At 44.4% G+C, this 15,075-nt stretch overlaps 1 protein-coding gene across 1 annotated transcript; it reads right to left on the reverse strand.

Annotated features, from left to right (window-relative positions):
* Positions 1-1,492: 1,492 nt before the first annotated feature.
* olfml2ba (olfactomedin-like 2Ba) lies at positions 1,493-14,242 on the reverse strand. The gene is made up of 8 exons (XM_084310684.1): positions 13,456-14,242; positions 13,050-13,313; positions 12,677-12,784; positions 8,579-8,737; positions 6,901-7,228; positions 4,574-6,391; positions 3,789-3,965; positions 1,493-2,916 (listed from the first exon to the last, which is right to left on the reverse strand). Exons 1-8 carry the CDS (start codon positions 13,963-13,965, stop codon positions 2,297-2,299), a joined length of 3,984 nt encoding a protein of 1,327 aa, XP_084166810.1. The 5' UTR covers positions 13,966-14,242; the 3' UTR covers positions 1,493-2,296.
* Between the last annotated feature and the right edge of the window lie 833 nt (positions 14,243-15,075).

The raw sequence follows: 15,075 nt of genomic DNA on the forward strand, positions 1-15,075 counted from the left end.
ACATGCTGCCCTACTGTCGGTCTGGGGAGGGTGTAGACTACCACATGCTGCCCTACTGTCGGTCTGGGGAGGTGTAGACTACCACATGCTGCCCTACTGTCGGTCTGGGGAGGGTGTAGACTACCACATGCTGCCCTACTGTCGATCTGGGGAGGGTGTAGACTACCACATGCTGCCCTACTGTCGGTCTGGGGAGGGTGTAGACTACCAACTATCAACACGGCCAATTCCGTTTGTAATTGAAAAGCATAATCGCCACAGTGCGATGGTGTAAGCTCTTGTGTGCTTTTTTATTTCGTTTATTGTATTTCCCCCCCAACATGTCCACTCTATCCCACGACTATTCGGGGATAAAGGCAGAATGCAATTAATACGTCAATGTAAAGTTGTTTTTTTGTATTACGATATCAAATGTTAATAAAACACTGGATTTTACTTTGAACCTGCCTGTATGTCTTGCCTTGGCGACGCAGGGGGAGTCCCAGCAGTGACTTGAGACATTTCATTTGTGAAACGAGTAGGAGTGTAACAATGAATCGATGCATCGCAATTAGGGATGTCCGATATTATCGGCCGATATTGGCATACAAATTTGATATCGGAAAATATCGTTATCGGTTTAAAAAAAATGAATTATTTTTTATTTTTTAACCTTTATTTACCCAGGCAAGCAAGTAAGAACTAATTATTATTTGATTTATTGTCAAAGTATGCATAATGTTGTGTTAATTACACGACGAGATATGTAATGTTAATTACCTGAAATTGTTCCGTTTTTTGGGGGGGGGGGGGGGACCCTGCATATATCGGTATCGGTTGGTATCGGTATCAGAAATTAAGAGTTGGACAATATCGGTATATCGGTATCGGTAAAAAAGCCAATATTGAGCATTCCTAATCGCAATGCATCGATCCTAAGGTGACGATTCAACTGCATCGATTTGAAAATGTTAGAATCTATTAGATTTTTTTTTTAATAAAAAAATAAATAAAACTTGGTTGATTTTTTTATTGACCTATACTCCTATAGTTCATTCATGCTGAGTGAATCAGTTCCCCCAGCCACATTTGTTTATTCAAAATCTTTTGGGGAATTAACTGATCGAAAATGTATCAAATCGCATCGAATCGAATCGTGGTCAAATGAAGAGATTTCATGATGCATTGAATCGTTGCCTGAAGAATCGTAATGGAATCGTTGTGGGGTCAAATATTTACACCCCTAGAAACGGGAGATATTTACGATGGTTTGCGAGCGCTCTCCTGGGTGTTTTGTGCCACAGTAACTTTGATTTGGGTAACGGAGTTAATTACAGGGTGGAATGATCCTTGTCATTTCTACACTTGTGGGTCTTTTCAAGTCTTTTTGTCCTCGTGTATATCGGGTTGCCTTCCCTCTCGACGGACTCGAGGTTGGATTACAACGCGCAGGAGGTAATTATAGCTGCTTTGGCTTCAACCGTGAACAAAACAAAGACATTTTCAGTTAGCATTCTCAGACATTTATTGCGGTCCGTTTGAAACGATACAATCTGATATGGAGAGAGTAAGTGCTGCGTCACGAGACGAAGGTCGAGAGCTATTTGCAACGTTACCACAGAAGAACCGATGCTGCTGCAACAATGCAAAGAGAAATGCAATACAAAGATAATGTGTATAAAACGGAAAAGATTTGAATTGTTTTCAGATGTAAAATATGCAAAGCTTTCTCTGACCCAAGTCTTGTTGTGGACCTAACAGCTGGATGCTACATTCATGTATCTTACAAGGATGTATATTACAAAATACAATATATACAGTACAACATGCATGGTGTGTTGACTGAAACCTGTTTCACGTAACTATCACCTTTTCCTTTATTTCAGGTGCAGAATCGCACGTTTTCTTGACGAGGTTAAGAATAAAATACAACCCAAATGTATTTCCCTTGCCAGATAATTGGCTTTATAAAGTGTGCTTCATCGTGTTACACTAACGGGTATGTGGACTGGTCTACAATCCACTTCAACTCATAGAAGCATCTCGTTTCATTTTTTTTCTTCTTTTTTTCACATCCTGATCGGTGAGTTTGGCCAATCAGCAATGCTGGACCTCGTCCTTGTTTTCACCAAAAGAAGTTGTTTATAAATCTAACCGTTACCTTAACCTCAGTGGTGACCTCACACCCCACACAGGCTTAAAACAAGATATGTAAAAAAATATATTTGATTTTCTAAATTTTATGCAGCCAAGGCGTGGGGAAAAAGAATGTACTGTATTGCCTCGGAATGAACGTACTTTGCTGTTCAGCTAGTTTCTACAGGGCGTCTTCTGCGTAGGCAAACTTGATGTCGTACGTGACCTGGTGCCCGTTGTCCCATGCATACAAGAGACCCTCCTTGGGGTTGTAGTCAATTTGTGTGGTGTAGGTATAGTTGTTGGTGAAGGGCATTCTGGGAACCATCTGAGTGTTGGTGTGCGTGTCGAAGGCGTACGCCAGGTTCGTGTCTCTCCCGCTGTAGCTGTCGACAGCATACAGGACGCCGCAGACGATGAAGCAGTTGCCGTAGTGATTGCGCCGGAGCGCGGTCCTCCACGTGGTCTCCCTCGCCATGCTCAGGTCCGAAGGGTCCAGCCGAGTCAGAACCACCACCTCCTCCATGAAACCCTCGTCGTCCAGCGCCGGGTAGATGACCCACAGGCCGCTCTCGTCCACCGCGAACTCCAGGCTGGAGTGTCCCGGCCACTGGCTCGGAGACGAGACCTCCTCCACCACCACGTCGTGCAGCATGGTCCAGGCCGACACGTGGCGCAGGCGCAGGTCGAACTTGATGATGTCCCGGGAGAAGGCGCGGTTGTAGTAGAAGGCCCCGCCGTACACCACGTGACCCGTGCCCATCCAGCTGTACGGCAGTTTGTAGGATTTGGTGAAACGGCCTGAAGGATACAAGTAAAAATGGTAAATGGTGCATTTATTATATAACAGCTTTTATCCAACGCGCTTTAAAAAATGTTGTTCCTCACATTCACTCACACATTCACACACCGACGGCAGAGGCGACCATGCAAGGTGCCAACCTGCCCATCAGGAGCAGCTAGGGGGTTATAAGTGTCTTGCTCAAGGACACATCGACACGCTGCCCGGGAATCGAACCGGCAACCTTCTGATTACCAGACGACCGCTCTACCTCCTGAGCCGCTGGCGACCCCCACAAGTGCATAGGATTCATTCAAACTAGAACGAAACGCAGATTCAACAAACTTTTAAAAAAAAATGATCTACCTGTACTTTTTCTCCTTTTTCTGTGATTTTTCTCCCATCCCAATTTACCTCTCGTGCCAATTCTCCCTCCCCTGTCCTGATTGTTGCTCGCATATGCCCCCCACTGGCCGGTTGTAGGGAGGATAGAAGCCTTGCATCACATGTCCCCTCCGATTCATGTGGAGGCAGCCTGTCGCATCTTTTCACCTGCCAGCGCGGACTCTCATTTGGCGAGGTGTAACGTGTGGGAGGCTCACACTGCCCCCGCCATTTTCCTGACTTTGCTGTGCAGGCGCCCCAACCGACCTGTAGGAGTCGCTGTTCACAACGACCAGACTACCACCCTTCGACTTCCCACCCGCTAACTCTGCCAATTGAGTTAGTATGACGGCCGGCCCAAGCCGGAGGCAATGCCGACAGCCGGATTCGAACCCAGTGTCTCTTGCGTTGGTGACGAGCGCAATGTCCGCTGCACCACCCAGCCGCACCAGATTCAACAAACTTGTGTTTACGTACATCGATGGCCGCTGAGACGACTGGCTCCTACCTTGTTTGAAAACCTCCATGTTGCGAAACTCCAGCAGGTTATTTCCATAGTAGTAGTTTGTGACGTAGATTTTGTCATTACTGGCCTGTGGATCCTTCATCCACGCGCCCTCTTTTCTGCCATAGGTGTTGTGGGTCACTGGCTCCGAGATCGTTGCCAGGGTGTCCTTACATTCCCCTGAAAAACATCCAGTCGGTCATGAGAAAAGATTTAATATGCTTTTGAATATATATCCAATATGAAACATAAGCCTTCTTTTAGGGCTGACCCCTATTAGTCGACTAATCGGTCGAAAGGAGCCGTAGTCGACTGCCAACCTCTTAGTCGAATACAAAAAAATATATATATATTTTTATCATTCTTTCCAAAAGAAAAGAGGCCTAGAAGCGTGGCTAACGCTAATGGCACGCATACCAGAGGCTAACTGCCTAAGAAAACAGGCACAGAGGCACTGAAAGAGGATTTCACCCGTCTAATGAACACACTAGACAAATATCAAGATGTATCCATCAGTGGACCAATTGCATGCTTTTGCAGAGAATAAGAAGCCTTCAGTCGACTCCTTCAGACATTAAGCACCCCCCACAGCCCAAATGGAATGATAAAAAAATATATATATATATATTATACTTTCTTTTTTTTTCTTTTTTTTGTCGACTAACGGCACATTTTTGCCAATCATAGTCGACTATCCAAATCCTTAGTCGGGGACAGCCCTACCTTCTTTATTTAAAAGTGTTTTACTCTCTTACCGCTGACGAATAATGTTACCGATATTAACCTACCAGGCTTTCTTGGAGATGGTTCTTCAAAGTTCTTCATTGGTTCCTCTGGTCTTAGTGGTCTCTCCTCCTGCTCCTCCTCCTCCCAACTGATGCTGTACTTGCGTTTGACTGGTGCAGTCTTCGTGGTGGTGGTGGTGGTGGTGGAAGCAGCTGTTGACGTGGTCAGGCGTGGTGTAGAGGTGAACAAGGTGGTCTGTCTATGTGTGGTAGGAGACATGGTAGAGGAGGAGGAGGTAGATTCAGTTCGTTCTGTTATTGCTGCCGTCTCAGCGGTGGTGGTGGTGGTGGCGGCGGCGGTGGTGGCGGCGGCGGCCTCAGCGGTGGTGGTGGTGGTGGCGGCGGCGGCCTCAGTGGACGTGGTTGTTGAGGTGATGTCAGATGCTGAGCTTGTTGTGACGGCATCTGTTGCCATGGTGGTAGGGGCCACTGTGGTCGGAGCTGAAGCCTCCGTGGTCAGGTGCTCTCCTTGAGTGCTAGGTTTAGATGTAGTACTGCTAGCAATGTCGTCTTTCACTTCCATGGTCTTTAGTGACTCGACAGTTGAAGTGCCCGTCACAGCGAGGGGTGCGTTTGGGGTTTTGAATGATGTCAGGGTCTCCTTGGTAGCCATTTCCATTGGCTGTATTGTGGTGAGTCTTGGGGAGGTGGTGGATTTGATCAGCATGGGGATGATGTGATCAGTGATCTGCATTTGAGTTGAATTAGTATCTGTGTTCTTGGCCACCTGCATGATTGTGGATGATCTCTCTGTGACAGTTCTCATTGTGGATGGTCCCTCCATGACAGTTCTCATTGTGGATGGTCTCTCTGTGAGAGTTCTCATTGTGGATGGTGTCTCTGTGACAGTTCTCATTGTGGATGGTCCCTCTGTGACAGTTCTCATTGTGGATGGTGTCTCTGTGACAGTTCTCATTGTGGATGGTCCCTCCATGACAGTTCTCATTGTGGATGGTGTCTCTGTGACAGTTCTCATTGTGGATGGTGTCTCTGTGACAGTTCTCATTGTGGATGGTCTCTCTGTGACAGTTCTCATTGTGGATGGTCTCTCTGTGACAGTTCTCATTGTGGATGGTCTCTCTGTGACAGTTCTCATTGTGGATGGTCTCTCTGTGACAGTTCTCATTGTGGATGGTGTCTCTGTGACAGTTGTGGATGGTCCCTCTGTGAGAGTTCTCATTGTGGATGGTCTCTCTGTGAGAGTTTTCATTGTGGATGGTCTCTCTGTGAGAGTTCTCATTGTGGATGGTCTCTCTGTGAGAGTTCTCATTGTGGATGGTCTCTCTGTGAGAGTTCTCATTGTGGATGGTCTCTCTGTGACAGTTCTCATTGTGGATGGTCTCTCTGTGAGAGTTCTCATTGTGGATGGTCCCTCTGTGACAGTTCTCATCATGGATGGTCTCTCTGTGACAGTTCTCATTGTGGATGGTGTCTCTGTGACAGTTCTCATTGTGGATGGTCTCTCTGTGACAGTTCTCATTGTGGATGGTCCCTCTGTGACAGTTCTCATTGTGGATGGTCTCTCTGTGACAGTTGTGGATGGGGTGGTCTTCATAGATGGGGTGGTCTTTAAAGATGGGGTGGTCTTCATATCTGCAGGCACACCCTCATTAATGGAAACACCTACAGGTTCTGTTTGATGAACTGATTGCTCTGTGTTCTTGGCAACATCCACAGGGCTCACAGCCTTTGGTCGAGGTGCTCTCGGTCCCGCCGCCCTCACCCTGGTCCTGGGAGGAGGAGGGTGTCTGTGTTGGAGGAGGTGCTCTTCGATCAGGAGGTTGATGGGGCTGTCGCCACTGAACCCATGGTACTCAAAAACTGAGAGGAGGAAAAAGAAACCCCATCACACATTTTAACAAGAGATGAAATGATGGTGAAGTAAAGACACACAGCCAGTAGGAATATCTGCTACACAAACAGAAGGAGTTCTTCTAGATCAGCGGTTCTCAAACTACGGGTCGCGACCCAAAGTGGGGTCATGGGTAGGTGACGGTGGCAAGTAAAAAATAAAAAAGCTAAAATTATTATTATATTATATTATAAACTATATTAAATATCATAGCTATGGATATAAAACTATTGCCCATTTGACATCGAGTATCTATCGTTCAATTTGTGAAAAAGAAATAATTTGTTCATCCATACATTCCCGTTTTATACCGTGGTGAATATGAGTATAGTTTTAGAGTAATTCTGTGTAATCCCAGGAAACTTCCTGCTGACTTCTTGTACAGAACTTGTAAGATGCTTTGTATAAAAGGGTCAGTTAAATGACTAAATGTAAGAACATTGAGCACCCTGACAGATAAACCTCAGTCACAACTTACAATTCTCCCCGGGTTCCCCATCATCAGCCACCATGGGATCGGTGTCAGACTTGTAAAAAGTCATTCCTCTGATGACCATCCCGTTGGGACCCCTCTTCACCACCTGGGACGCCTCCCTCTCAGTGGTCACCTGGCTGGTCCTCCCAGTGGTCACCTGGCTGGTCCTCTCAGTGGTCACCTGGCTGGTCCTCCCAGTGGTCACCGGGCTGGTCCTCTCAGTGGTCACCGGGCTGGTCCTCTCAGTGGTCACCGGGCTGGTCTGGACAGGAGCATCATCCCTCACCAAGGACGACGCCAGGCCCCCAACAAACCTCTCCTCGTATCTCTCCTAGCAGCGGACGGATGAGAAAGACAACTTTCACTAGCTGAACAAATAAACTATGCGGTATTCTCATCAACATGCGTGTCTTTTGGTAAACACAGTTTATACATCGGGTCGGCCTTGTTTTCAAAGCGTTGTATTTTTGACTGCCTTGTTTTCAAACCATTTATTTATTTATTTTTTACACGTTTGTTCTGCCTTGTTTTCAAACCTTTTCTTTTTTTACACGTTTGTTCTGCCTTGTTTTCAAACCTTTTCTTTTTTTACACGTTTGTTCTGCCTTGTTTTCAAACCTTTTCTTTTTTTACACGTTTGTTCTGCCTTGTTTTCAAACCTTTTCTTTTTTACACGTTTGTTCTGCCTTGTTTTCAAACCTTTTCTTTTTTTACACACATTTGTTCTGCTTGGCTTCTTTTGAAAAATGTTCTTCTTATTATTTTTCATTGTTTTGGCAATTACAAGATTTTGGATTGAGAAGTGAGGATGAGAATGTTAACACTTGGAAACACTCTTGAGTTCAGATCCGCCCCTCGTCCCTGCTGGACTGAAACAGTGTGAGAGGCGTAGCTCCTCTGAGGTCCACTCTGGTGTGAGAGAGGTCCTCTGGACCGACCAGTACCACTTAAATCACTGTACCGTGCCTTGGTTCTGCGCTCTAAAGCCAATGGGTTCATTGAGACACAGATACGAGGTGATACAAATCCAGAGATTACTTTAGAATCAACAGGTTTTGGCTGGAATAGCCTTCGTCTGGGTTATATAACGCCTGCGAAGAGGAGGGAGGGGGGCTGTAGGAATCTAACCCTGTCGTGATGTCATGTCTCATCCCGTGACATACATAGAATATACAGTAATGTGATCCGACAGCAGAGATATGGAAAGAGCACATCACTCTTCATTTGGTGTTGACGCTACACAACATGACAGGGATATTACGGTACACTGTAAAAAAGAAAATATATGTATTATTTTACAGATTACTTTTGTTTTTCTACTTTAAGAGTAAATGCCATACAAATACAGTAAATTAAAAAAATTATAATAATAATAATCTGTAAAATCTGTAAATGTATTTGATTTTACTGTAATTTGACAGTAAGTATTTGGCAACTGTTGCTGCCAGACATTTACCGTTTTTTTACAGTCTTCTTTTTTACAGTGCATATATCTCAGTGTCCACACAATGAAACAGGATGAGGTGCAAACATTTCTTTTTTTAAGGAGGGAGTACAGTGATGGATGAATAGCACCCCCCCCCCCCCCCCCCTGTCTACGAAATTATGCAAAACTTTCATAACTATGTATTTGTTGTGTGTGCTGTGTACATGGACCTTAATCCCACCAGGTCTAACTCACTTCTGGGTTTTGATAGGCTGCTGCCCTGTCACTCAGGTCGCTTAGACTCTTCCTCTTCTCCAGCTGCAGGTGGGGAGAAGAGGTGGGCGGGCTCTCCATCTGGACAATGGGGCTTGTCTGGGGCCGTGCTTCATCCTTTGTGTGGTTTCCAGACACGGCCTGCAAAGATCCACGGGGGAAACAAACCAATGTTATGATTAGACCTCATTATAAGGATGATTTTGATTGGTTTTGATATGCATTCATTCGTATTGATATTCAGCAGAGATGCACCGATAATAACCATATGGGATATTGGATTGACACCAGGCTAGAATAGGGTAATCAGTATCGAATGTCCCCAATAGTGTAATCATGTAATGCAATAACGAGGGGCATGTGTAACACGTCAGAACTCATCCAACCAGAGAGACTCGATTCAATGCCCTTTTCACCCTGAAAAAAATCACACCATGATTCTAATGTTTTTCCGTGAAAATGAGAATCACACAAAAATTAGTATTCCCTCTAATGTGTGAATTATACAGAAATGGCCAAATCTGTCAAATGTATTGCAATCAGATATTCTTTTCCAAATGGTTCAGCCCCATTGGCCGACACGTCATATTAGTGTTTACAGTTGGTTTACTGTAAACCCTGACAAAGTAGCATCAGTGAAAACCTAATATTTAAACTGGGCTAATATGCCGCCCTTAAAGGGGAACTATTTTACTATTTCTTTCACTATTTGGGCACTTTTACACAATTCCTGTGAGTCTATGGAACACCTCTGTAATATATATATTTTTTTTATTCATTGTTTTGTATTTCTAATCAAGTCCTCAAAAACAGCATTTTTCTACCTCAAGATCTCGAGCTGTTTTGAGTCTGGGCTGCAGGTGCCACCTAAACCACTGCGGAACGTCCCAACATTAACATGCAGCAGTGACTATATGACATCACATATAGGCACATTTTCAAACGACTCAGTTCAGTGAGGGTGAATATTGTGAGAGGAGAATTGGAAGAATGCGCCAATATGAGAATTTTGAGACATAGATCATATTAATATAAGTTCATATAGCTAGGAAACAATGCTAAACACTCAAAAAGGCCATTTATAAGATAGTTCCCCTTTAAAAACATCTTTGCTATTAAAATACATATAATTTTTATTCATATAATATGTACACAAGAAGCATGCTTAATTAAGTAAACACATTTCAAAGGTAATTATATCATAAGAGAACTTTGTTATTATGAAACTAAATATAAAAGGTTGTAAAGGGGGAATATATTGATTGATTGATTGATTGATTGATTGATTGATTGATTGATTGATTGATTGATTGAAAGAAACCTTTATTTATTCTCTAAATGGACATTGAGGTTTTACCCTCATTTGCAATGCCGTCAACTTATTACAAGTTCAAACTATTGGGCGGCCGGGTGGCGCAGTGAGCAAGGCGCTCGCCACCAACGCAGGAGATACTGGTATCGAGCCCAGCTCTCGGCGTTGCTTCCGGCTTGGCCGGCCGTCGTACTAACACAATTGGCAGTGTTAGAGGGTGGGAAAGCTGGTGGGTGGGTCCTGGTCATTGTAAACAGCGACTCCTACAGTTCGGTCAGGGCGCCTGCTCAGCGAGGATAGGACCTAAGGGGGGTAGTGTGATCCTTCCACACGTTACACCCTCTCAGTGAGAGTCCGCGCTGCCAGGTGAAAAGAAGCGGTTGATTGGCTACACATGTGTCGGAGGAAGCACGTGATAGCCTCCACTCTCCCAGACCGACTGTGGGGGGTAGGTGCGCAGCGACCAGGAAGGGGATTGGGAATTGGCATAACGACCAACATTGGGATGGGAGAAAAACGGAGGAAAAAGGAGAGGGAAAAAGATCAATAAAAAATATATATATATAAATAAATAAAATTCAAACTATTCAGAATACATATTAAAAAAAAATTACCAAATACATTTGCATAAATAGGACAAAAACACAAGTGAAAAGAGGAAAGAAAGATCTAATTAAAAACGGTTACATACTGTAGGGAGGTTTGTGATCATGTTTTAAATTAAAAACAGTTACATACTGAGGTAGGGAGGTTTGTGATCATGTTTTAATTAAAAACAGTTACTTTGTGATCATGTTTTAATTAAAAACAGTTACAGTACATACTGAGGTAGGGAGGTTTGTGATCATGTTTTTAATTAAAAACAGTTACAGTTACATACTGAGGTAGGGAGGTTTGTGATCATGTTTTTAATTAAAAACAGTTACATACTGAGGTAGGGAGGTTTGTGATCATGTTTTCCATTTTAAATTGGATAGTGTATTGATTTTTTGTGTGAGTTGAAGATCATTCCATGAAAACTGGTGCATCAAAATAAAAGGCAGATTTACCATGTTCAGATTGAACTCGTGGGACCTTGAGTATAAACCAATCCTTTGAGCGGGTCAGATAAGGACCATAATTCCAATCTAGCATCATTGTGATATATGGCGTACATTTTCCATCAATGGCCTTAAAGATAAACAGATACCAATGTCTATTTCACCTCTAATGGAGAAGACCAACCCACCTTATCATACATGATGCAATGATGAGTGCTGTAACGATCACCAGTTATGAATCTAAGAGCAGAATGATGAGTGCTGTAACTATCACCAGTTATGAATCTAAGAGCAGAATGATGAGTGCTGTAACCATCACCAGTTATGAATCTAAGAGCAGAATGATGAGTGCTGTAACCATCACCAGTTATGAATCTAAGAGCAGAATGATAGACTGTGTCTAGGGGTAAAAGAGCAGATTGATAGACTGTATAGGGGTAAAGGGTGGAAGGGGCAGCATTTCTATATATGACATCACCATAATCCAAAACTGACATAAAGACTGCTTCAACAATCCTCTTTCTGCAAAGCATATATTATAGGGAAGCTGGATTTGTTTCTGTAAAATAACCTTTTTTGCTATTTAAAAGTACTTTTTTATCAAGCCAAATCATGCCCAACATATTTATATTCAGTGACTCTCTCAATAGTGGATCCATTTAGATACATATAAACAATTATAATCTATGTTTCTGGATCTAGAAAATAGCATACATTTTGTTTTACTATACCATTCAGCACCAGTTTCAAGTTTGATGAGATGCTCCCCTAGAAGGTAATGTGTCAACAAGCTTAACAAAATCTTACCCCAGTTCACCCTATACAGCATTTGTGTAGGGAAGCATGACCAGAGAATGGCTACGATATCTATACCGTACAGAAGGTCTGACTCTACACTATCCAGCTGATCATTCAACTATAATGCTGCAGGCAGATCTGAATCCTCACAAGTGAAGGACAGTCTGGACACAGCTTCCATGTCGCCTCTGGAAGTCAGTATAATTGAAGCACTAATAAAACGGGGTAATTGTCCATGCAGTGAGAGTGTTTCATTAGACCCACGGGTAGCAATTACCCACTTGAGTGAAGCAAATTCTACTTACAGTTAAAAGGCCAATATGAATCCATTCTACTGCGTAAACACAGTATAGGCTTAAGGATTCAACCGGGCCAGTTCTCAGTTTCATGTCATTAGGATGTGATCATCACCTGCTAACTGTAATAATATAACAGATTATTAAAATACCCAAAATGCTATAATAAAGGGGCACTTTGCACACAAAAAACAATGCTGATTTATTTTGCAGATAATCTGACACACGTACAAAAACTCTAAACAGTTTTGCACACATTAATTTAGTTTGACAGTTGTTGAGAGTAAATTAGTTTGAATATGGCCACCAGTGATGTCATCATCAGGGTCATTGAATACTTGTTAATGGAGCTGTAATTAACACAACACAAGGATTCAATGTCCCTGATGACATCACTGGTGGACATATATTATTCAGACTCATGCCTACTCTCAATTTAACGGTGAAACTAAATAAAAACTAAATAAATGTATGCAAAATGTGTTTTTGGATGTGTGTGTGTGTGAGATTAGGTGCAAAATAAATCTGCAATGATTTTGGTGAAGTGGGTACCATGCATATATACCCACTGTGGGTATTTTACACAGAATAATGTGTGAAGTGGGTCATGTCCTCTCAAAGGATCCCCTCTTACCCGTTCAATGTGGTCCACGCGATCCAGGAGCTTAGTGGTGATGGAGTGCAGCTTCAGCAGATCCAGGCCATAGAAGGACCCTTCCAGCAGCTCCAGGACGGAGGAGAGCTAGAAGGATCAGAGATTCTGTCAAGAGGGTTTAAACTTTAGCCATTTAAGATATGAACAAAGTAACCCCATCCCATCCATACTTGTGAATGCACATCCAGATGAATAAGAAGAGAGCACCTGTTAATCCCACCACACTGGCCTGTGGCCTTCAGGTCAGGGCAGGGGATATACTGTATGACCCTGTACTGACCATGCAGTGGCCACCATGGGGACTGGAAACTGTGTAGTATGCAGGGGGGGGGAGACATGTATGTCGCTTCACCTTTACATTCTCTTTCCCGGCCTCCATGAGTCTCTTTAGTCTGTATTCGCCCTCACACGGGTTGACCGCGGACGGAGGGGCGATGCAGGCGCACTTGCACCCTGGTCCCGAGGTGATGGTCTCCACGGTGTACACGTCCTGCGCGGTGCCTCTGCCCTCCTCGAGCCGCCGGCACGCGCTCCGGCTCAGGGGTCTGACAACACATTTACAGCGACAGTCAGAGCCTTCCGAGAGCGCTTTCACTTTGTCATAATCACCCAGCAGCTATAAGAGAAGAGACGCAGTTTACACCACGAACATCATCAGATACAGTGAATGTGTGATAATTTTTTATTTTTTTTTTAAGTATAGAATTGAATGCGTTTATGAAATAAGCGAGTCTAATCTTTATTTTTGCCTATAATACCTGAGAGAGAATATTATCATGATGGCCCGCTATCTCCTCCTGTAGAATGCCGTTTTGTTCAACCTCGTTATCTGATCCAGGTCCAGTTTGCAGCACAGCCCGGTGCTCCTCCGGTCCGGGTCCCGGTCGCACGGCAGCCCGGTGCTCCTCCGGTCCGGGTCCAGGTCGCACGGCAGCCCGGTGCTCCTCCGGTCCGGGTCCAGGTCGCACGGCAGCCCGGTGCTCCTCCGGTCCGGGTCCAGGTCGCACGGCAGCCGGGTGCTCCTCCGGTCCGGGTCCAGGTCGCACGGCAGCCCGGTGCTCGTGCTCCTCCGGTCCGGGTCCAGGTCGCACGGCAGCCGGGTGCTCCTCCGGTCCGGGTCCAGGTCGCACGGCAGCCCGGTGCTCGTGCTCCTCCGGTCCGGGTCCAGGTCGCACGGCAGCCCGGTCCTGGGGCGCAGCGGAGCACCACGACGCAAGCAGCGCGCAGCAGCAGCACAGCACCGCGCAGAGAGAGAACCGTCTCCCCATCTTGTTGTTGTTGTTGTTGAGAGGCGGCGCGTCCAGCGCCCTGGAGCTCTGAGATCAGCAGCAGGTTAATCACCTCTCAGGCACATCAGCCTCTTTAGTTCAGCTGCCGTGGTGATTTCATATCCTCCTCACACTTTTGTTTTGGCTGAGAGTAAAAATTACCCAAATTATGTGATCGAATGACAAACGTCAACTATAATATAGCGTTCCTCGCATCTTCTGGTCCCGTTTGGAACTTAACTTACTGCATGGTGATGAGGAGAGGCGTCTATCTTCAGTGACCTGCACTTCTGTCTGAGGGAGAGGAGGGAGAGGAGGAAGAGGAGGAAGAGGAGGGAGAGGAGGGAGAGGAGGACCTGGCTGACCAGAGAGGCGAGGAGGAGTTGAACAGGACGACACGGAGCAGCACTTCTCTTCCAAACAGCTTGATTGATTGATTGACAACTTTATTAACAGATTGCAGAATGGGTACAATACAAGGGGATGTAGACCAGAGAAAGACTTTCGTCTTGTTTACATCAGGGTCCCCCATTTTCTATTCATCATAACATATAATATGACATACAGATAGACAGTACTGCTACATCTACTGTATACATTTATGTTTATGACATACCAGATTTACAAATACAGTACTGTTTGTGATACAAGAAGAGTCTAAAAAGAGAGTATATATCATGTCAGACACGTTGTTGCTGCACAAAGCTTTAATCGATCTTGTGTTTTACACGTGATTTACAGATTCGCAGTCTAAATGGAAACTGGGATAACGTGTCATCTGAAGAATAAAGCTTTTAGCCAGGCCTACATGATACATCACAGATGCTTGTTCAGGAACACATCAGACTATATACATAGTCTTATAACCGTTGCTTCTTGTGAAGATATTAATGTATTGACAGTTTACACGTCCAACATTTAGTATGGTGCAGTATATTATGGGCATAAACTGTTTCTCCAACCTTTAAGTTAAGAGTTGGAGTGCATATGGCTCGCTGATAATAAACTATCATTACACATGGGCAAAACAGAGTCCATTCTCTTCGGTTCAAATAACAAACTCAGCAAGACCGACGGCTTCTCAGTTACAGTGGGTGACAATATTGTCAC

The sequence above is a fragment of the Notolepis coatsorum genome, assembly GCF_963971535.1.
Source record: "Notolepis coatsorum genome assembly, chromosome: 3".
NCBI classification, from domain to species: Eukaryota; Metazoa; Chordata; class Actinopteri; order Aulopiformes; family Paralepididae; genus Notolepis; species Notolepis coatsorum.